Source organism: Podarcis vaucheri (genome assembly GCF_965113315.1).
Source record: "Podarcis vaucheri genome assembly, chromosome: 1".
NCBI classification, from domain to species: Eukaryota; Metazoa; Chordata; class Lepidosauria; order Squamata; family Lacertidae; genus Podarcis; species Podarcis vaucheri.
In genome coordinates, this window is record NC_138759.1 from 18,099,219 (window position 1) to 18,122,016 (window position 22,798).

The 22,798-nt window shown below is 46.4% G+C and overlaps 2 protein-coding genes across 2 annotated transcripts in view; one reads left to right on the forward strand and one right to left on the reverse strand.

The window, feature by feature from the left end:
* SLC25A47 (solute carrier family 25 member 47) overlaps nucleotides 1–4,642 on the reverse strand; it is a 38,739-nt gene extending 34,097 nt beyond the window's left edge. The window contains 2 exon segments of the mRNA XM_082220335.1: nucleotides 4,131–4,152; nucleotides 4,158–4,642. Coding sequence (XP_082076461.1) covers nucleotides 4,131–4,152; nucleotides 4,158–4,217 — 82 coding nt within the window. The 5' untranslated portion in view covers nucleotides 4,218–4,642.
* SLC25A29 (solute carrier family 25 member 29) lies at nucleotides 3,411–22,441 on the forward strand. The gene is made up of 4 exons (XM_082219456.1): nucleotides 3,411–3,821; nucleotides 7,694–7,737; nucleotides 11,431–11,514; nucleotides 17,040–22,441. The coding sequence occupies exons 1-4, from the start codon at nucleotides 3,788–3,790 to the stop codon at nucleotides 17,796–17,798; spliced, it is 921 nt and encodes a 306-aa protein (XP_082075582.1). The 5' UTR covers nucleotides 3,411–3,787; the 3' UTR covers nucleotides 17,799–22,441.
* Nucleotides 22,442–22,798: the final 357 nt, after the last annotated feature.

The window sequence follows — 22,798 nt, forward strand, 5'->3', positions numbered from 1 at the left end:
ATGGTTGCCTCCAGGAAGAATATAAGCACTTAATGATCGCAAAGTATACAGAAGTTGTAGATCAAAGAGAGAGCCAAGCTTGTCATCACTTTTTAGCACAGGTGGCAACTTACGACTGACATGTCATCATCTCTAACTTCAATAACTGGCACCACATATGTGGGAACTGTTTAGGGTCACAAAGTTAATAGATAATAAGGACCAATCCTTTGTCAATAAGTGAGCGCACACAGTAGGAAGTGAACTCTTTAGCAATAAGAATCCCACTTTGCAAGAGGGGGGAAAAAAGCCCAAAGTTCTGTGTGAAAGCACAGGATATTACTGAAGTTTAGAAGTTACTGGAAGATTTGGGGAATGCAAAAAATGTTTGCAAGGGTTTTTTGTTTTTTTTTTAAAGTGTGTGTTTTTCAACAGATACTAAAGATTAGATACCTTCATAATAAGAATAAAAGATGGGTGCATGTGTGTTTTGTTCCCTGAGCCCACAACATTAAAACATTCCAGTGGTTCAAAATATGGAAGCCAGCGAAAATGCCTTTCAGATGTACAGGATTCCTTTGGGTTGTTGTTTTCTTCTAAGACGACGGAAGATGACGAATGGTTTTTGGAATGCTCAGTCTTGGCCAAAGGAGCAGAGCCATAAAAACTCAAGAGCAGCCATTGATTTGCCTTAAAGCAAGGCGGCCAGGATGCCAGTAGTCCAATCCAAGTAGGACATTGTAAATCACAGATGGTTCAATAGAAGATGGGCCAGATCAAGCCCCAGAAGCCCCACCAAAGTTTAAGGCATGGGAAATCATTTGATTGCATTTTAATCAAGGGATAGAAAGTCACTTGTAAGGAAAAGTGAGGCAGAGGAAAAATAAATATGCCTCCTTATATAATCACCTGATTTCTGGGACAGTCAATTGTTTTAAGCTGTTTTTAATACTATCTTTTAATGTTGTAACCTGCACCAGGACCTTAGGATAAAGGGTGGGTAAATAACAACAATAACAACAACAACACATTTACTTTCAGGTGTATGCATGCATAATTTGGGACCTGAGTCTCTGCTTCCTGAGGGTGAAGTCTTCACTTTGAAATGGTGGCAAATTTTCTTATGCCCCTGACCCAGTTTGTGCAGTAAATAAACTGAGCCCTGGACCACTGTTTGGAGAACAGAATAGATGTAAGAATACAGAAATTGGCTGTTCCTGCCTATAGAACAGGGTTTCCCAAACTTGGGTCTTCAGCTGTTGTGGACTACAATTCCCATCATCCCTGACCATTGGTCTTGCTAGCTAGGGATGATGGGAGTTGTAGTCCCAAAAATAGCTGGAGACCCAAGCTTGGGAAACCCTGATACTGCATAGAGGAAGGAGCTGGTCAGGCATATTAAAAGCGAAGCATTTTTGCCTTGCTGCTGTTGCTTAACTAGCTGCTAACTATATGGCTGTCCTCCATTTGTTACACAAGGCATGACTAAGAAATACAGTGGTACCTCGGGTTAAGAACTTAATTCATTCTGGAGGTCTGTTCTTAACCTGAAACTGTTCTTAACCTGAAGCACCACTTTAGCTAATGGGGCCTCCTGCTGCCGCTGCACCGCCACTGCACGATTTCTGTTCTCATCCTGAAGCAAAGTTCTTAACCCAAGATAATATTTCTGGGTTAGCGGAGTCTGTAACCTGAAGCGTATGTAACCTGAAGCATATGTAACCCAAAGTACCACTGTACTCCTTGATGGTGGTGGGAAGGGCACACTTGGAAAACGTGTGTAACTTGCCATGGCGAATCCAAGAGTTGCCCCTCTGTGGCCAAACCACTGTTTTTGTGTTATGTGCAGCACCTAACATTCTGCTGAGGCTAAGTAAATGCCGAATAGGCACAAAAAGTCTGGAAAGAAAATCCCAAGTCAAAATTAATCATTACATGACACACTCTACACTGTAGCGTTCCCTCAGAAGCACTTCAGTTAATATAGTAAGGCTCCAGCCAGTATATTAAACCCCTGTTGTGGTTTAACTGTGAATGCCCTACTGATGGGGGGGATTGCCTGCCTTTCTCCCAGAAAACAGAAAAAACAGTGCCCAAGTTCATGGAAGCAGATGTGAGTCATAGCCCAATGGCACCTCACTCCAATAGGAATGCAAGATCAGCCCTGCTAGTCTAGCACCCTGTTCTCACAATAGCCCAACAGATGCCTTTAGCAAGCAGGTGTTCAGTGCAACCATTAAGATATGAAGAACCTTTTCACACACTCTCTTGAGCCACTCTCTTGGAAGAGTCTCTTGGCAACAGCATCTAAGACACAAGGATGGGGAACCTGGTACTCTCCAGATGGTGCTGAACTCCATCTCCCATCATTCCCAGCCACAATTGGCCAATGATCAGGGATGATGGGTTTTGTAGTCCAACAAAATCCTGAAGGGCCACATAAATTATAATATAGGCATTCTATTAGACGTCTTTTAAAAATAAAATAGCAATTATATTCAAGGATCATGATTTTATTATTCTTATCATTTTCAGAATGTAGGTTACGCAAATATGCAATTATATGTAGGGAGGGGGGGGGAGGACAAGAGAAAAAACATGGCTGATAGGTCCATAATGAGGACCCCCCCATAAGAAAATTCGCCTTAATCCCGGGGCCCTTGTGTTCTTGATGCAGCAGTATTTGCCAACCTGGTGCCATCCATAAGCTTCGGACTACAACTCCCATCACCCCCAAAAAGGCAGCTGGAGTCGGAAACTGTTGGGAGGGCACCAGGTTGCTACAGGCCGAGAAACAGTATACCTCTGGAGAGTAACAGAGAGACGGGGGTGGGACGCGCTTGCCCAGAAGCTTGCGCGCTTCCCCAGAAGCATCCCCATCGGCTGGTTAGTCGCGCAGCCCGCAATCCTGGGCATCCGATCCTCGGAACCAAGGGAGATGCCAAGGAGTTCAGTGGGGCTTCCCGCTACCCAACAGGCAGCTCTTTCTTCCGTCCTCTTCAGTCTCTGGCCTCTGCCCAACTCCGCCCCCCCTGCGCCCCCTCGACGGCAAGGCAAGCGCCTTCCTTGCTCCCACTTTTCCCCTGGGCGCGAGATCCACGCAGCCGCTGCTCCAGGGCCTGCGCAACCGTCTCCCGCTTTCCCTCCCCGCGCCGCCACATCGCCAAAGGCGCCGTCACCGCGCCAGCCTCGCGCGCAAAAACGCACCGACACAAAGCCACCGCTTGTGCTCTTCCTGCGTCTGGCGGGCGGAGCTCCAGCTGCCTTGGCCCGCGTCCTCCGGCCCGCCCTCGCCGCGCTGCTTTCCTAACCACTGGCTTCCCATCCCCGGCAGCCTCCCTCGCCGCGCAGCCAATGAGAGGCCCGGGCGGAGGGCCGACCTGAAAGGGTGTTGCCTGGCCAGGCGCGTCTCATTGGCGGCGCCCGCTTCCCCAAAAGGCTCCGTCTCCCCCTCCTCTCTCTGGCGTCAGAAATAGAAGCGACCAGATCGGATTTGGCAACGGGCGAGGGTGGATCGTGCCGGCTCGGAAGGCGCACCGGGCGGGTTGCTGGCTTGCTGCGCGCACAAGCGAGGCGGCGACGAAGGGAAAACGAATTAAGCAACAACCGCTACCTGACATTAGATCTCAGATCGCCCCCCCTCCTACTCACTGGATCCGAGGGAGCCGATCCCGCCGCCCCCCTCCTCGAGCTGCCCCCAAAGGAATTCGTAATAATTACGCACGGAGCCGGGAGGTGCAATAGAAACCAGAGGAGCGGGACGAGGCGCACGAAAGGGGTTTGAAGGCGCGCTTTGGAGACCGCGATCATGGCGCTGGATTTCCTCGCAGGCTGCGTAGGAGGTAAGCGCTGGCGGGCGATTCCGCGCTGCTAGGAGAAGCGGAGCTGCTCTATTGTTATCTATCTTTGCGCGATCCAGTTATGTAAGGTAGCCGGGGCGGGGGCGAGAGAGAGAGACACAGCAGCTGGGCTGCCCGTGGCTGCGCCTTTGGAGAGCCTCGTGTGTGTGCGCGCGTTGCTTGGCGCACTGCAGCGGGGATGTGCTGCCTACCCGTCCGCCTGCCTCCGAGAGAGGGTGGGGGCACACTGCACGCTTGGAAGGGAAGGAAGAGGCACCGCGGGAAGCCTTGGCGCGATGGGTGCCTCCTTACCTCTTCTTGCACCCCTGTCTCCTCAAATTCGTGAATTGCTTCGGTGCCTTGGCGAGCCGGCGCCAGCTCTCTCTCCGCTGCCCGCATTGTCCCTGAGGCCCGAGGGGGCCATTGTCCCTCTCGGCGCCGACACTGCACCGGTGCCCATAAAGGCAGAGCCGGTGAGTCAGCGCTCGGCAATCGGGTCCCTTTTCCCTCCTACCAGAAACTCTCCGCGGGGGTCTGCCTGCCACCTCCTCGAACAGGGCTGGAACTGCGCGAAATCGAAGCGGGCGTTGTGCGCTCAGGCGCCCAGCCTCCCTGGTTTCCTTGGGCTTCGCCTGTCGAAACTTTCCCCTCCGAGCCAGGGATTGATTTGGGCCGGGTCTTGGATCTCTACTGTTATCGAAGTGATACCTTGTTGGAGTAGCGGGTGCCTCTCTGAGCACGCGCAGAGTTCAGTTCTCCCTTCCCACTGAGCGCACACCATCAACCCTTCCCTGTGAGATGTGAGCTTTGTGAGGCCGAGGGAGTGGTCTCGCGCAAGGTCCTTTCCCTTAACTGGGCGAAGGTATTTCTGCGCGCCCCCGCGGCTCATAGCTGACCCCTCCCCCTAACCCCTCTAACCCTTATTATAGGGCTGTCTTTTGTAGGAAGGTGGGGCTGCGCACCAATTTCCTGAAGTGTCTTGTGCTGGAAGGACAAGCAAGAACCTCCTTCCTCTTGGGTGGGGACAGAGCAAAAAGGAAACAAATGGACTTCTGCCAAGGGATGCCGCTCACCTCTCTGCTAGCATATTGGGGGGGGGGCATGGGCGTAGCCAGGATTTATGTTGGGGACAGGACACCCACCTGTCATCACCACATGTCTGGCAGACTCGGAATGAAATGCCTCAACAACAGTTGTTTTCAATTCCTTTCTTTTGACCTCAAGTGCTCAGAAAAATCTGCCAGGATCTTTGATAGAACGCACCACAACACCATCCAAGTGACCCCAAATATTCTGGTTATTTCTACTTTTAGTCAAGAATTTTATCTATTTACTCGGCTACCTCCCTGGCTACACCCATAGAGGATGGTGCTGTTTTTTTGTGGTGTGGGGCTTCAAGTCTTATTATTTCTGCCCCTTTGAAATTCTTGAGGTGTCCTTATTGTGTGCACCGCTGGAGTGGTGACAGCCACTTTACCCAATCTGTCCTCCCCCCCCAAAAAAAAAAATCACTCAAGTTTGTATCCAATATAAACCCATTCAAGATAATGAATATGGCTACTCTGAGCATGACTTACCTACAATTTCAAAGTTAGCTTCCTCATAGTGCTGGATGAGTTTACTCCTTTTTTTATTTTAGCTGCATTAGGATCTTGCAGCAAGAATAAAGATTGTGGCACCTTAAAGACTAGCATTTTTATTATGGCATAGCCGCTTGTGGGCTAAAACACAATTTGGCAGGTGCTTGTGTCCCAAGATCTTATGTTTCGAGGGGCGGAAGAGAGAGAAAGAAGAAACAAAGTGTGTGTCTCCTTGCCTTGATTTTGATGAAGCAATGCAGGTCTGACTCTGGAGATGTCGTCTTCCTCCAGTGAAAGTTACAACAGCGAGTAGCTGGCTGGTTTCAGCCTATTGAGGCTTTCCTTCTCCCTTCCGTTGTTGACTTCTCTCTCCCCCGCTCTGCAGGCACAGTTCGGGGTTATGTAGAACACTCTGTACTTAATATCTTCATCTGCTGCAGTTTTAAGTATGCCACTTTGCGTGTGATTTTTAAGTCCTTGCCAAATCGGTTTTAATAAGATTAACACAGCGGCACTCAGTTGGATCCTTAAAGGAAGAACTTAACAGGAGCCTGTTGACATTTTAACCCTGCAGTTTTTTTGAAGATGCTATGCAGAAGATATTTAAAAATATGTAGGCTGAAAAGCATCAATCCCCCTAGCCATACTTGTTCAAATACTTGGTTTAAAAATGTGGGGTTGGTTTTTTTTAAGTACTTGCATCACTTCCTACAGCAATTGCATGCTTACCGCAATCTTACTAGAACACTAGCACTTGGTCTCAGATGCAGTGGCTAACATGTGTTTCCCTTTAGATATTGTGGGACTGTCATTCCCATTATCCTTGGTCATCTGCCATGCTGGCTGGGGCTGATGGGAGCTGGAGTCTAGGAACTGCATCCAGTGAAGTTCTTCTGTTTTGTGCAAGGACCTCTGCTTGTGCAATGTAACTTCCTCTCCTCCTCTTCTCAACCCATACCCTTTCCCCATAATTTCTACTGGGGGGGGGTCAGAAGAGGTGCACAAGCAGAGGTCCTTGGGTGGATAGGATGAGTTGATTGGATACAATCTTAAGATGAGCTTGGAGTTTCCTTCCCCATCTCCCCATGTGTTAAGATGCACCTTGAAGGCTCTGCTCATTTGACTGCCTACAACATCTGTCAGGTTAGCAGCCATGAAAGACGGAGCCTTCTCAGTGGTGTCCCCACCCTCAGTTAGAGAACTCCCTTCTAACAGGATTGTGGTTGTCACCCCCACAAAGCAGACCTTCGGACTGGTCTTGAGAACTCATCTGTTCTGGGTATCCTTCTCCAGGGTTTTTGGTTTAGCAATCAGTCCTGCTTCCCAGGGAACTCTGGGATTGTAGCTCTGTTAGGAATAGGGATGCGGTTAAACCACAGAGCCTAGGGCTTGCCGATCAGAAGGTCGGCGGTTCAAATCCCCACGACAGGGTGAGCTCCCATTGCTCGGTCCCTGCTCCTGCCAACCTAGCAGTTCGAAAGCACATCAAAGTGCAAGTAGATAAATAGGTCCCGCTGTGGTGGGAAGGTAAATGGTGTTTCCGTGCGCTACTCTGGTTCACCAGAAGCGGCTTAGTCATGCTGGCCACATGTACGCCAGCTCCCTCGGCCAATAAAGCAAGATGAGCGCCACAACACCAGAGTCGGCCATGACTAGACCTAATGGTCAGGGGTCCCTTTACCTTAGAGAGGAATAGGAGTCTCCAAACAACCTTTAGCACCCTTAATAAATTAAATTTCCCAGAATTCTTTGAGGGAAGCCACAAATACGGTAGGGCTGAGTCCTGTAAAGGTAAAGGACCCCTGGACAGTTAGGTCCAGTCAAAGGCAACTATGGAATGTGGTCTCATCTCTCTTTCAGGCCGAGGGAGCTGGCCTTTGTCCATAGACAGCTTTTCAGGTCATGTGGCCAGCAGGACTAAACCGCTTCTGGCGCAACGGAACACCGTGACGGAAACTAGAGTGCACGGAAACGCCGTTTACCTTCCCACCACAGCGGTACCTATTTATCTACTTGCACTGGCCTGCTTTCGAACTGCTAGGTTGGCAGGAGCTGGGACCGAGCAACAGGAGCTCACTTTGTTGTGCGGATTCGAACTGCCAACCTTCTGATCAGCGAGCCCAGGAGGCTCAGTGGTTTAGACCACAGCGCCACCCGCATCCCTCCTACCTGAGTCCTATAGACAGCAGCCATGTGACTTCCGTAGTCTTCTGTGCTTTGCAAATAGTTGCTTCTGTGGTGGGTTATAGTGGTGCAATGCCAGATTGTCTCATAATGCCTTCTTCCTCATTTCAGGTGCTGCTGGCGTGTTGGTAGGACATCCATTCGATACTGTTAAGGTGGGTTGATTTTCCACAGGCTTACTTAATCATAAACATTTAGGCTGAAGATAGCACTAGCCCTTATGAGTAGAAAGGGTTTTTGTTTTTTAGAATTCAGATATTTTGGACCCATTAAATAAACATCCTCATACGCCAATTCCTGGTATAGAGATCTTGAATTAGATTTTCAGACATACTGAAGCATTGAAACATCCCACAGTGAAGCCAAATTAGCAGCATGTTAAAAAGTTCCAAACTGATAGTCCCTCTTGACTTGAGTGCTTTGATTATTGGGTCTTCAGACCCCCTTTTTTTAACTCAGCAATCCAGCAGCATCTAGCAAAAATGCTTATGGAAGATGCAGATTTTTAGGACTAATGCAAAAGCGGGTGGGGAGTTGAAGTGCACTTAAAGGTGCATTGTTGCTGTTTGCTACATTTTTTGTTTTCCTACTCCCTTTGGGGAAACATAAATTTGTTAATTATATTTCCCGGATGACAGTTTGCAACATGATGAAACAGTCTTGCTAATTAACATGCTTCCTCCCACCCTTGGGGAAATATTGTGAGCTCACAAAGGAATACTTTTCTTCTTCTTTTTCTCTCCCCCCCCCCCCCCGGTCTGGGAAGTTGACATTTAATTGGTTGAACTCAAAACAGAAGTGGCCGATTGCGGGTGGGAAATGAGATCCAATTAGGCATATCACTTAAAATCTGTGCCTGTACAGCAGTCAAATAGCATCTCAAAACAGGACCAGACTGGCCCATGGATTGGAATGCATGAGTCTAAGCTGGGCTTTAGTCATTTGCACGCTTGCTTGAGAGCAAGCCTCATTGAACGCTGTAGGGCTTACTTCTGAGTACCCATGCACAGGATCAAGTAAATCCAATAATTTCAGCTTAAGTGTGGGTTGGAGCAAGGGTTTAAGGATCTTCTGGCTGAGGAAATGTGCCGATTAACATTCATAACCTTAAAACATCCCATACTTAATAGGTGGAACAATTATGGATGAAATGTGAAGTCTGTTGGTTTGTAGCTGTAAAATCCAGTCATTTCATGCAATGGTGTATCCTTTGCTTGAGAAACCGTTTCCATTGATTCCGTTGAATTTCCGTTGAATCCCATTTTGTCCCATAGGGGATAATACTATGATCCTTCATATTATGGACATGTTTGCAGAACCAAAACTCTGACTGTCTGGTTTTCTTAATCTTCTTCACTTCTTCTTTTTTAACTTAATGGAATTGGGCTTAGCTGAGAGAGTGAAGGCATAGTCTGGCACCCTGAACTGAAACCTTTTTTTTTGTAATTTTAGTATATTTCTATCCCACCTTTCTTCCATCATGGAACTCAAGGTGGTGTCCATGGGATCCCTAGGCGGTCTCCCATCCAGGCATTGACCAGACTCATACCTGCTTAGCTTCAGAGTGGTGCCTGCAGCATGTGCCCTCGGACCACATCTTGGGACCAGGAAATGCATTTACTTGGAAGCACATTCCACTGAGCATACTTGCAAAGCAAATGTATTCAGGGATGGGGTATTAGTTAATTACGATGGCAATATACAAATCCCTCAGTTAACTTGCTACCATGTTGTTGAAGGTACAATGACATTACTAACAATGCAAAGGGGGGGATTCTGTTTTAAGGTTGCAATCCTATACACACTTAATCATGGGAGTAAGTGAACTTAACAGGACTTATTTCCGAGTGGACAATTAGAGAGGATCGTGCTGTCAGTTATCAGTTGCATATCCTGTCCATGTTTACTGGAAGTCAGTCCCATCGGGGGACTTGTTCCCAAGAAAGTCTGCACAGGATTGCAATATTAGACTAACTTACCGTACTTAAATCTGCTAGGTAATAATAACCTGATCTTGTAAAAAGGCAGTTTATGCAGATCTAAATCTCGTGTCGCTGCATTAAGCCCTATAAGTCTTTCCTTGTGAGTCCCGTAACTTACCTGGATGGCTAGACATTTCTTAGCTTTCATTTTATTTTTTAAATTTATCTTTTAAAGCAAATTTTCTAAAGGCCAACTTCATTTTGAAACTATAAATACATCTTGGGGAGGGATCCAAAGCAAAGCTTAATTTCCTCTCTGAAGCTTGTTTTTTTCACTAGTTGCACAGATAAAGCAATGTCTGGGTTTTGTGGGAACCTGGTGGGGTAGAGGCAAAAAACATCAGAGATACTGAACCGAACCTGAACCAGGTCTTCTTCGAGTGGCAAATTCTTTCCTGCTCCTCCTCCTCCCCCCCAGTTTGTTGATGTAATGTGTACAATTGCTTTGTTGCTTAACTGCCTTTACTTTCTGAGCTAGGGGCTGTCTTCATTAACAGCAAAAGTGTTACTTTGTTGTAGATGACAGATAAGCCTCATCACGGGAGAGTTACCTAGTAAGTATAGACCAGGTGAACCTTCTGTTTCTCTCGGTCTTAATTTTTTCCAACATGTATGATTAGTTCAAGTTTTATAAAGACAACAAAAATAATAATAAAAAATACCAGGAAACCATATGTAGTTTATTCCCTTCCTCTTTCTTTTTTTTTCCTTTTTAGTTTAAAAATGTTTCTCGTGCTCTGAAGTGGAGGGGGTGGGGATTTGCAATATGCAAGGTTTATTTTGAATACGAGCTTTTAAAAGAAAACCTGACTTTGTTTTGCATTCGTTTTCCTAGAGTGCACTAAAAAGATTTTATATGCTTTTTTACGTGCTTAAAAAAAGATTTTATATATGTACTTTGTGGAACAAAACTTGTGAATTCTGTTTTCAGCCACTCCTTAAATTGAGGTTCCCACTTTTAATATATATATATATTTATTTATTTATTCCCCCCTGCCACACACAAATGTTATAACCATATCTGTATTGATGCATTTTTAGGTATTGGTACTTGGTTGGTCTGTGGGGTTCACTCTCAGTGTGTGTTTTCAATTCAAATTTTAAGTGTTTTTATATGCCAGGGTTCAGCTTCAGCAGTATTGAAAGAAGGAAACTGGCATAATGTAATGGGAATGGTATAGAAAATTGCATTATGGCAAAAATGTAAGAACCTTAGAGCATCTGTGTGGTAATGTTTTAACAGGCCGCAAAGAGAGACTGCCCCACAATGCTTAAAAAAGCATAATTGGTTAAAAAAAACTATAGGTCCCTCAAAGCAGGATTTTCTGACTCTATTGTCTAAAATACAGGCAGCTTCTTTTAGATTTAGGGTTCATAAAAAGTGGATATATTTCACATATCTGTTAGTTAGCTGCGGTCTAAAAGGAAAAACTATGAACTCCATTCCTGATCGCCTGTAGAATATTCTTGTTCATCATAGGCAACCAGACAAGTAGCTGTTTATGGACCTCAACTAACTTCCTTTAAACTTGGCCATTCATGACCGCTGAGTAGATCCTCGCCGGCCTTATTTCATAGCTGAGAATAATGACATGTGCTAATGAAACCTCAGATAGCTTGAAGTAAGGGGGACAAGCACCATCCCCTATTAATCATTCCCATCTCATGCAGACTTGAGCACTAAACTGAGTGACTCCCAAAATACTGACCATTTTTTAAATTGCCTGCTATGGCACTTTGGTGTCAGGACTGGGTGCACATCGATGCACCTTATGTGTGCCCAGTCAAAGGTGCTGTCATACTTCTGCCTGCTGATTTTCATTTATTTTGTTTGCCATGCCAACGGATTCTCACTACGTTTTGTAGGTACGCCTTCAAGTTCAAAATGTGGAGAAGCCACTTTACCGGGGGACCTTGCACTGTTTTCAGTCCATCATAAAGCAAGAGACGGTGAGTAGCTTGTTCAGTGATTGTGTTCTTCACTTGTGTTTTGCACTGTATTCAAGGGAGAAGGAGCCTTTCATGAATAAAGCCTAGGAGCTCCTTTTCACCATGGGTGTCACGGGAGCAAAGAGAGAAGAGAAAAAAGAGCAAAGCTCTTTTCCTGTCACTTCAGAATTCGCCAGGCCACTTTGGATTCCTAGACCAGAATACCAGTTTCTGGAAACCACAGGTGCAGGCGAGTGCCCTTGTGCTCAGGTCCTGCCTGAAGGTTTCACACAGGCATCTGGTTGGACACTGTGAGAACAGGATGCTGGACTAGATGGGCCATTGGCCTGATCCAGCAGGCTCTTCTTATTGTTCCTATGGGAGGAGTTTGCACTGCAGCAATGCAGCTGTGTGGAGGAGCTGCAACTGGATCCTCTCACATGATCTGTGATTGACATCTTGCATTAACTAGCCAGTTACAGCTCTCACACTACAAATTTTAATTAGAGCTCTGACCCTTGGGTTCCCCTTTCACTTGGATGCCTAGATGACAGCTGAAGGCCAAAAGTGCCTTCGGCCAACTTCATCTGCTATGCCAAATAGACTCTTTTTCTTGGAGGAATCAGATCAGCCTGGGGTTTTTCCTGCTCTCTTCACCTCCAGGTTAGATTATTGCAATGCATTGTCCTTGAAGACGATTCAGAAATTTCGGATAGACTCTAATTGTCAGGGGTTATGACCTGAGTTGCTCCATCAGCTCTTGTTAGCTGATCTTCTTCTAGGGTGCTGGTCTCTAGATGGCTTCCAGGCTCCATTCAAGGTGCTGTTCTTTGCTCTTTAAAGTTCTAAACTATCAAAGAATATCTCAAGAATCACCTCCCCCCACAGGACTTGGCTCAAGAACTCCATTCGAGATCCAAGCCACTCTTTCAGGTTCCCTCACCATCAAGAGTGTCCTTGTGGAGGTCCTTCTCAGTAGTGGAACAGCCTCCCAGGGTGGGGTCTGGTCACATCACTGATTGGACAATGATGACTATTTTATTTCAGTGCGTCTTGTGAGAATTTTAACGTTCCATTAGAATTTAATTGCCCCTGTTGCTGATGCCGTTTGTTTTAAAGTGCTGTTTTTTTTAAAAAAAAAATTTTGTGGTTTTTAACTAGTAGGTGTTTATTGTGCCATCTCCTTCATTCTTTTGTTTCTCTACTGTGATTTTATTGTTTTTACGACTGTATAAAAAGTGTCTTGTAGAAAGGCAGACAGTTGTTCGATTGCTACGGTTAAAATGAAGTTCGCCTAAATGGATTCCAGTGGAAACTAGTTAGCTCAATGTTTCGGCTTATAAAAGTAAAGTACAGGCACGTTAACTGGTTTTTAGCCATCTCTCACACACCATAACTGGCATATTTTCTGCTCTCACTGGAGCAAATTATCAGAGCCGTTGCCCCGAGAATGAGTCTTAAACTCTTCCACTTTGGAATGGGGAACAGAGAAGACTTGCATATGTTTGAGCAGACCCCCATGAGAAAAAAACCCAAAAGTAACTCTAAGAAACAAAGGGACAAATTAGGGGGGGAAGGATAAATGCAACACCAAACTAAAGAAATTAAACTACAAATAGCACCTGATTAGGGGCCCTAATCAACATTGGCACTGCAAACTAGTGGTGAGGATTGTGGGCAATTTTTAATCAGGACCACAATGCTTCTTATAGGTGGGTGGTTTTCTTAAAAGCAGAGATCTTCGACCCAGGTACCATATATGGCCCTCCAGATCTCTTTCTGTGGCCATCAGCACTCTCCCCAGGCCACACACCCTCACCAGCCCTCCACCCGCTTTTGCCTCTTCCCCCACCCCCACAATTGGCATGTGGCCCCAGAAGGTAGCCCAGCAGGGCTTTGTGGCCCTTGGGTTGAGAGATGCCCCTCTACCTCTGTTTTAAAGCGGGAAGTTCCTCACAACACCCGTAACAGTTGCCTTAGAATTTGGCTCCCTGCAGATCAGAGAGAGGTTTAGCTTAGTCACGTTCCTGGTGTGCCAGTTTTCCCTACGAAGGGGCTCGTGATACGCGAAGGCACGACTTAATCTTGCTTCGCTCCTGCCTAGATGTAACTAGCAGCTGATAACTGAATGGGAAGTGAAACCAAAGTTAAGTAACTTCCCTAAGGGACGTGTCGAAATAGCTCTACAGGTCAGTAAGGGAAGATCCCCAATTGGCCACAATAAATACTCCTCATGCCGCAATGCTGGACTTTTCTTCCAAAGGCTAATGGAAGCGTGATCGGAAGAGGGGCTTCCCCATCCCCAGCTAGCCGTTAATCATGTGACTGTTCCTTGGTTGTGCAAAGAGCCACATGGGGAGCTATGTGACACTTCCTTAGTCATGACGTGACATATAATAATAATAATAATTTATTATTTATACCCCACCCATCTGGCTGGGTTTCCCCAGCCACTCGGGGTGGCTTCCAACCAAATATTAAAAACAATACCGCATCAAACATTAAAAACTTTTCTAAACTGGGCCGCCTTCAGTTGTCTTTTAAAAGTAAAATAGTTACTTATTTCCTTGACATCTGCTGAGAGGGCGTTCCACAGGGCGGGCGCCACAACGGAGAAGGCCCCCTGCCTGGTTCCCTGTAACCTCACTTCTTGCAGCGAGGAAACCGCCAGAAGGCCCTCAGTGCTGGACCTCAGTGTCCGGGCAGAACGATGGGGGTGGAGACATGGCCAGCCGCTGCTGTTGTCAACTTTCTGCCTCCTCCGTAGCTGTACACACACCAATAAATATTTATAAGTACTCAACCAGTTGCCGCAGTTGTATGATTCTGTATGGTTTTTGAGCACTTTGTGATAGATGGAAGACAAATACATTGGTACCTTGGGTTACAGACGCTTCAGGTTACAGACTCCACTAACCCAGAAATAGTACCTTGGGTTAAGAACTTTGCTTCAGGATGAGAACAGAAAGCATGCGGCGGCGGTGCAGCAGCAGACCCCATTAGCTTAAGTGGTACCTCAGGTTAAGAACAGTTTCAGGTTAAGTACGGACCTCTAGAATGAATTACGTTCTTAACCCGAGGTACCACTGTAGCCCAGAAAAACTCTTTGAGATATAGTTACCAGGTATTGATTTGAAATGCAACTATTTCTGAAAGAGTATTTAGGAAAAGTGAACCTAATTCAGCGGGGCAGAAGGAGCTTTCTAATGTTTTTCATCTAAGCACAGTGCCCCATTTCAACAAATTTGCCTCTGTGCCATGTGAAATGGGGCCATGAAGTTTGGTTTCCATAAAAAAAACCCCACCAAACTTTACAGCTCCTTTTAAGATGTGAGCATCCTTAGGATGTGGGGTTTTGTTTCAAGATAGCATTCAAGTGTGCCGTTCCTTTGAAGGCTGGGATTTCTCCTCACATTAAGGGGAAAGATAACTAACAGAGGCTGGGCACGGTCTTGGGAACATATAGAAAGCACCTTTATAACGAGTTAGACCATTGGTCCATCTAGTTTAGAATAGTCTACACCGATTGGCAGTAGCTCTCCAGGGTTTGGGAGAGAGGTCTCTTGCCAGAGGATGCTGAGGACCGAACCTGAGGCCTTATGCATGCAAAGCAGATGCTCAAACATTGTGATAGTCACATCACCTTCCACCATGTTTTGGAGGGCCCCCAACTCTCAAGCTGGTTTGTGGTGGCTGAGGGCTGAAGACAGATGGGGATTCTTCAAAAAAATTGCATCCTCTTTTTCATTAGCAGTCAGCTTTGCTGGCTTCAAAGCCCTTCTATGAGCCCAATGGGACATTTTGACCCCCTTCCTATGAGTTATTGTGGGTTCAGAGAAGTTTGTGGCAATTTTGCCTGTCTCCATCCCTTGCCCAGAAGGGATTACTGTCTAAGTCTGTAAAGTTGGGATCATAGAATTGTAGAGTTGGAAGGGATCTTGAGGATCATCTAATCTGATCCCTTGCAATGTGGGAATATGCAGCTGTTCCATATGGGGATCAAACCTGCAACCATGGCATTAAGAGCACCGTGTTCTAGCTGACTGAGCTACTGAAGGGTGTGCATGCCCTAAGGAAGTAAAGGAGGCAGATAATAATAAATGTCTATTTCCAACTCAACTTAAAGCTTTCTTGTTGCAACTGCTATCCATACCCACTCAAACAAAATTGTCATGACACAGGGAGAAATAACTTGAGGGAAGGTGTGTTGACAAAAGGATTGAGATTTCTGAATTCTTACTGGTTAGCTGAGGCAGGGTCATAGCCCAGCGACAGAGCCTCTGCCCTGCATGCAGAAGTTCCCAGGTTCAGTCTCCAGGTAGGGCTGGGAAATGCTGCTGTCTGTTACCTCTGCCAGACAGTGTAGACACAGGTGGTGCTGTCGTCAAACCACTGAGCCTCTTGGGCTTGCCGATCAGAAGGTTGGCAGATGCGGATTCCCGTGACAGGGTGAGCTCCCATTGCTCTGTCCCAGCTCCTGCCAACCTAGCAGTTCGAAAGCACGCCAGTGCAAGTAGATAAATAGGTACTGCTGCAGCAGGAAGGTAAATGGCGTTTCCGTGCGCTCTGCTTTCCATCACAGTTTCCTGTTGCATCAGAAGGGGTTAGGCATGCTGGCCACATGACCCGGAAAGCTATCTGTGGACGAACGCTGGCTCCCTCAGCCTGATGAACGCTGCAACCCCATAGTCGCCTTTGACTGAAGTTAACCGTCCAGAGGTCCTTTACCTTTGCCTTTTTGCAACACTGAACTAGATAGATGAATGGTCTCACGTGGGGTGATGCTAGCTAACCTATTGCTTAACCAGAAGAGAAGGTTACAGGAACCTTCAGGTGAAACATTTTGAAGGCTGTGAAGATTTTTATGCGTTAAATGGAATCACAGGCAGGATTAAATTTTCAGCAGTGGATGCAAAATAAAATATAACAGTAATGAAAGTATTGTGGAATAAATACGTATAATGCAACCTGGAAAGGTAGGAAATTGACTTTGGAATTCGGTATTAAATCTGATGTTGTTAAAAAGAACTGAATAAAAATGACTTGGCTAATATTACCCAAGTCTTTCTTATTTATTTATTTATACATACATACATACATACATACATACATATATACATACATACCCTGCCCATCTGGCTGGGTTCCCCCAGCCACCCTGAGCAGCTCCTAACAGAATACCAACAACAATAAAGTGATAAAATATCAAACATTAAAAACTTCCCTAAACTGGGCTGCCTTCAGATGTCTTCTAAAAGTCAGATAGTTGTTTATTTCCTTGACATCTGATGGGAGGGTGTTCCACAGGGCGGGTGCCACTACCGAGAAGGCCCTCTGCCTGGTTCCCTGTAACCTCACATCTTGCAGAGAGGGAACCGCCAGAAGGCCCTTGGAGCTGGATCTCAGTGTCCGGGCAGAACAATGGGTATACCTTCAGGTATACTGGGCCGAGGCCATTGCGAGCTTTAAAGGTCAGCAGCAACATTTTGAATTGTGAAGATGGTTCACCAAATGCCAATTTCTCCCTTCTGTTTTCTCTCTCCTAGACCCTTGGACTTTACAAAGGCATTGGGTCACCTATGATGGGACTTACCTTCATCAACGCCCTTGTGTTCGGCGTTCAAGGGAACACACTCCGTGCTCTCGGAAAGGACACTCCAATGAACCAGTTCCTTGCCGGTTCCGCGGCCGGCGCCATCCAGTGCGTCATCTGCTGCCCCATGGAGCTGGCTAAGACGCGGATGCAGCTGCAAGGGACGGGCGAATATAAGCTGAAGTCCAAGAACTACAAAAACTCCCTGGACTGCTTGGTCAAGATCTACCGGAAGGAAGGGCTGAAAGGCATCAACCGGGGGATGGTCTCCACGTTCATGAGGGAGACGCCCAGCTTTGGCTTCTACTTCCTGACATACGACTGCCTCACCAGGTACTTGGGATGCGAGGCGGAGGACAGTTACATCATCCCCAAACTGCTCTTGGCGGGAGGCATGTCTGGGATTGTCTCCTGGCTCTCCACGTACCCCGTAGACGTGATCAAGTCTCGCCTCCAAGCAGATGGGGTTGGCGGGATTGTGCGCTACCACGGCATCCTGGACTGCGTCAGGAAAAGCTACCACGCCGAAGGCTTGAGGGTATTCACAAGAGGCCTCACCTCCACACTGCTTCGAGCTTTCCCCGTGAATGCTGCTACTTTTGCCACAGTCACTGTCTTCCTCATGTACATGAGATCAGAAGAGAACCAGATCCGAGGCGATCTAAGTGGATGTGAGGCTGGCCCGGCGATCCAGCAGCCTTCAAGCTTTTAGATTCCCAAACGGAAGCAAGTGATCTTCTTTTTATTTTATTTTTTCCTTTCTTTCTTTTTTTAAAAAAAATCTGGATGTAGAAACTGTAAATTTCTGTCTGTATAAAGCATCCTTTTATCGTGACTTAGGATTTCACCTCCTTTATGAAAGCAGCAGATCTGTTCTAGAAATCCAGGTAATAAGAGGACTTGCTTTATATATATATATATAAACATTGTCTTAAAAAAAAAATAGACCTCATCCTACCTTCCAGCAGTTCATTATTTGGCACATGGCCTAGCTGCTGCTACAAACCTCATAAAAGACCCCCAGCCTACCCTATTCCCATTCAATATTGATATAAGCCCCTATGCAAGCATTCTCCATGCATAAATGGTGGAGAAGGGGCAGGGAGCAGCAGTGGGGTCCTGATTCTGTGCAGCATGTTATGCTTGCACAGTTGAATGTTGGTGGGTTCCCCTTGCAGACAATGGTGCCATGCATGTTGGGATGGCAAGGCAGCTGGCGCACATTCTAGAAGGATGGGTTTTCTTTGCCTTACGTGTTTGTGCTTGAATAGAGACGTGGGCCTTATTCAGGCATTTGCCTGAAAGCGTGTGGGATAAAACGGGGGGGGGGCAGGCAAGGGCAAGCACACAAAACTCCCTCCCGGAATGTCTCAATGCAATGGCTCCATTTCTGACCTTCCCGTTTTGGGAGGGAAGATGTAGAGAGGAATTGCTAATTGCATTAGGAAACCTTGTCAAGATCAGGACATGTTGCCATATTTCAAAAACTGAAAGTCCAGCTGCTTTTTTTTAGTTTTGCCCAAAGTTGTTGACGTTTTTTGAGGTATTTTTAAGGAAAATCTACAAAAATAAACCAACTTGACACTGCCGGCATGGGTTGCCATACGTCCAGATTTTCCTGGACATTTTAGCTGATTTCCACCCAGGCACTGCTTCTGATTCCAGGTATGTCTGGGAAATTCCGGACCTATGGCAACCCTAATGTTCACCCAAGCAGTTTTAATCCCCTGCCCTCACAGCACGAAAAGAGAGAGGAATCCAGATGTGCTGGAAAACCTGGCTTCAGGTGGCACTATTGCCTAATCGCCCCTTTGTTAGGCAGAATCCCACCAGCAATACTCAGTGACTGGGAATCAGGGAACCTGTGTCCCTACACCAGTGGTTTTCAACCAGTGTGCCGTGGCACCCTGGGGTGCCTTGAATGAAAGTCAGGGGTGCCATGGGCAACACTGGCCTCTGACTCTCTTTCCTTATTTTCCTCCTCCCTTGCCCTCTCATGTCTCTGCCTCCCAAAGGCTTGCACAGCTGTTCGTTGCTGCAGCCCTGGCTGTAAGCTCCCCAAGCGGATGGTGCCTCTGGGGCAGGCCAAGGGGTGCTTCCCAGCCCCCTGTGGGACAGTTTGAGGAGGCACTTCTCTTTGGGGCGGTGGGGGGAAGCTCAGAGACTAGGGGTAGCAGCAGTGGCTGCCCAGAAGGCTTCCAGGGAGAGAGGCGAGGAGGCTGAGGGAACACTCCGCAAGGGAGGCTGTTTGAAAAGGAACGAGAGGCTGCCAGCTCTGCAGCCAAGGGGGTGACGTAACTGGGCTCCTGAGTCCCACAGGGGTGCCCCAGAAAAAAAATGTAGTTGGTCAAGGGAGCAGTGGAATCAAAAAGCTTGAAAACCTCTGGCCTACACTATTTGAAGGTCTGCAGGTCCCTCTCCCCGACTCTTCTTGCCATGAGAAATTCCGTAAATGGTACATGCTTGAGCATTTACTGTTCTTGCTATCAAGGCTGATGCATTAGTCATTGGAAATCCCACATACTGTGAACCTTTCAGTACAGCATATCAACATCCTTCTTTTTCTCTTGGTTGCGAAGTTTCTTAGCTGGGTTCCTGCTGGGTTCTCCCACTTCCCCCGTTTTGCTGTACTTTTGACAGGAAGCGCCTGACTCCTCTGTGAGTGTGTGCATGTATATGCACTTAGACAAGCAACAAAGGATGCAATTTGCCTTTTCCTAATGTACTGCAGGTTGCACTAAAAATCATTCAGGAACGCAGGAAAGTCCTATGCACTTCTGATAAAGCTTACCTGCCTTGCCAGTTGCTGTATAATGCAAGGCATCCCTATCCAGAAAGCTTAACAGTTCTGATTGTTGTGAGGAAAGTGAGCTGCAGAGCTGAAAGTTGTCATTCCTGAGACTGGGATGTGTGTCAGCACAGCATTGAATGATACCTAACTATAATGAGAGGGAGCAAAGCAGGGCTTCATTAACCTCAGCCAGCGTGAGCAAGGGCCATGGGACTTTTTTACATGAGCAACATCTATAAGGCTGCAGCTTCCCAGTGCAGGTGTGAAAGATGCAGGTGCATATTGACAGTATAGCACCTTTGTAGCTCCTCATCTCTCTCTTGTTACAGTGCAGTTTGGAAGGCAAGCTTATCAAGAGAGCCTCTGGCAACTTTTTGGCCTATTCCGCAGGGCTATGCCCAACAACGTTGTCCCGTTTGCACCACAGCTTCTGCTTGGGCCATAGAACTTCTCCCCTCGCAGGGCTCCCACGTTTGTTCTGGGGTTTCCCCCACCCTGTGGAATGGTTGTGGAGGAAAAGTTCTGTCGTGCAGGAACAAACAGGACATTTGTCATACGGTTCAACACTGGCATGTATGTTGTTCTAGCTCTGTTGACCTCAAACGTTCGTTTGAATCCGTGCAAGTTAGCTGGATGGTGAGAGTGAGATTTACTTTTCTTTAGAGACAAGAGGCTTAGGCTGCAGTCTTATCTCCTCTTAGCTGGCTATGAGTCTCATTGAACCCCAAATACTTTTGCAGAGGTATGCATGGAGTCGTGCTTTGGAGCCAGCGCTGTTGGCCAGTCACTAGTATTAAGAGCCTACCAAGAGCTGTAAACCTGTCTTCCTGCCAAGTGAAGGAGAATTTTACCATACTTCATTGAGGCCAGATATGAACGTTACAGGTCCTATTGCTCTGTTAGGGGCATAATGTTGCCACCTGTGGAGGTGGCTTTAGACAAGCCCTGCATAACCCATGGCATGTCCCCAAGCCTTCCTCCTAGTCCTCAAAGGTGTGCTTAATTCTGGTGTAGAAACATCCTACGGACAGAGGTAAAATTGAAATGGAAGCATAGCCCTTGACTAATTTCCACACATTTGAAGCTAGGAAAAGAAAGCCAGGAATACTCCCTTGGAATAATTGCAGGATACTTCCTCTTTCCAAGTTGTGTTCTCTGTGAACCTTTTATTATTATTATTAAGTTGATTTATTATTTTATTATTTTCAACAAAATAGTAATAAATAAAAATAAAAATGTGACCCCACCCCCAAGACCATTCCACTGTAACTATCCAACCTCCCCAAATTTCAACACCTCTTGCAATGGTTTGACCCCTTTTGTGAACCTTACTTTCAACGCTTCCCATGTGAGCAGAACAATGTGCAAGGTAGCATGAAATTCCTAAGGTCAAAAGCCAGAGGAATTCCAAGCTCCACAAGGCAAATAACTCCTAGATCTGACCCAATTAGAAAAACTGGGGGAGCAGGAGTTATATTCACGTCTCTATTTCGTACAGGGCAACGCAGAGAACCTGTCAAGAGTCACTTGTGTTAACCATGGTTTATTGAAAGGGGGTCTTCCTCAAAACCCTTCATATCCAAAGCGCGATTGGGAAGCTGTATTATGTCAAGTCGGACGATTGCTCCATCTAGCTCAGTACTGGCATCAGCTCTCCACGGTTTCAGACAAGAGTCTCCTTCCCAGCCCTGCCTGGCAATGTTGGGGATTGACCAACCAGATGCTCTGCCACTCAGCCATGGCTCTTCCCCAACCATGGTTCTCTTAACCCTGGGGTCCCCAGCTGCTTTTGGACTACAACTCCCATCCATAGCCACAAGGACCAGTGGTGAGGGATGATGGGAATTGTGATCCAAAAACAACCGGATACCCAACTTTGAGAAACTCTGTCTTTGCCATACCTTCAATGTGAGACCTATTCCTTTTCTTTTTATGTCTTTCCTCCTTTATATGCTCGCTCTTCTCCTTGTTATTTTTCTGCTGCTCTTCTCTCAAGAACGTGCAAGCCCAGAAGAAAATGGCAGTGTTGCTGCTACTACTGTGAATGGCTTTAGAGCAAGGCCTAACCCAGCTGAGGGTCTCAATGTATTTGCTGAAGGCCAATGCTCTATAAAGTGCTAAAAGGTTTAGATTTAGAGAAGGGAATTTTGTGCAGGGGGTGGTGGTGGGAGCCACCTTTAAGCAAGGGATATAAAACAACACAACTGATAAGAACCTCCCACAAGCTGATGGCCATGGGGGGTATTTTACCCTTTTTATTGGGGACAGAGGTGCAATAGGGCTGGCTGGTCTTTCAATGAAATACCTACCTAGATAACAGCATTTTTAAACCAATGTTACGCTGGAGAAACCTGTAAAACTGGTTCATCGCTTCTATACCTTGGAGGTATACCGAATGTTTCGCTGCCTGTTTGGCAAGGACACTCAAATTGAATGTGAAACCTATCCGAGCTGTTTATGCACAACAATTCAAAGCAATGACAACTATCTCTTTTTTTTGTACAGTATTCTGTAACTGTTGTACATAAAGGCAGAATGAATGAATAAATCTTTTTTTAAAATAATATTGTAGTTTCATCAAAAGGTGCATCTATATTTCACTCCGTGATAATGCAAGACAATCGCCTAATGATTGTATGTTTTATGGGACAACCTCAGTGCAATGCAGGCAACAGATCTGTTGATGGTTCTTGCAGAGCTCCCAATTTTTGCAAACCAGCCACAGGTTGCAAGACATTTCTTACTGATAAAAGGTCTTCGGAACCTGCGCAAAGCAAATCAGAATTGGGAGTTGGTTGAAACAGTAAGTACTTGAAAGAAGCGATTGTGGTGCTTTTCTCATAGGGAAGTGCTTTTATTTTCAAAGGCAGGAGGTTACCTGTTGGAAGCTGCTGTAGTTTTGTTCCCTTGGCTCTTAATTT

Excerpts from the sequence above, each read along its gene's own strand:
- SLC25A29 (XM_082219456.1), top strand. The coding sequence starts at position 3,788 with ATGGCGCTGGATTTCCTCGCAGGCTGCGTAGGAG. Across the intron at positions 3,822-7,693 it reads CCTCGCAGGCTGCGTAGGAG|GTGCTGCTGGCGTGTTGGTA; the intron begins GTAAGCGCTGGC and ends TCCTCATTTCAG. Across the intron at positions 7,738-11,430 it reads ATCCATTCGATACTGTTAAG|GTACGCCTTCAAGTTCAAAA; the intron begins GTGGGTTGATTT and ends TACGTTTTGTAG.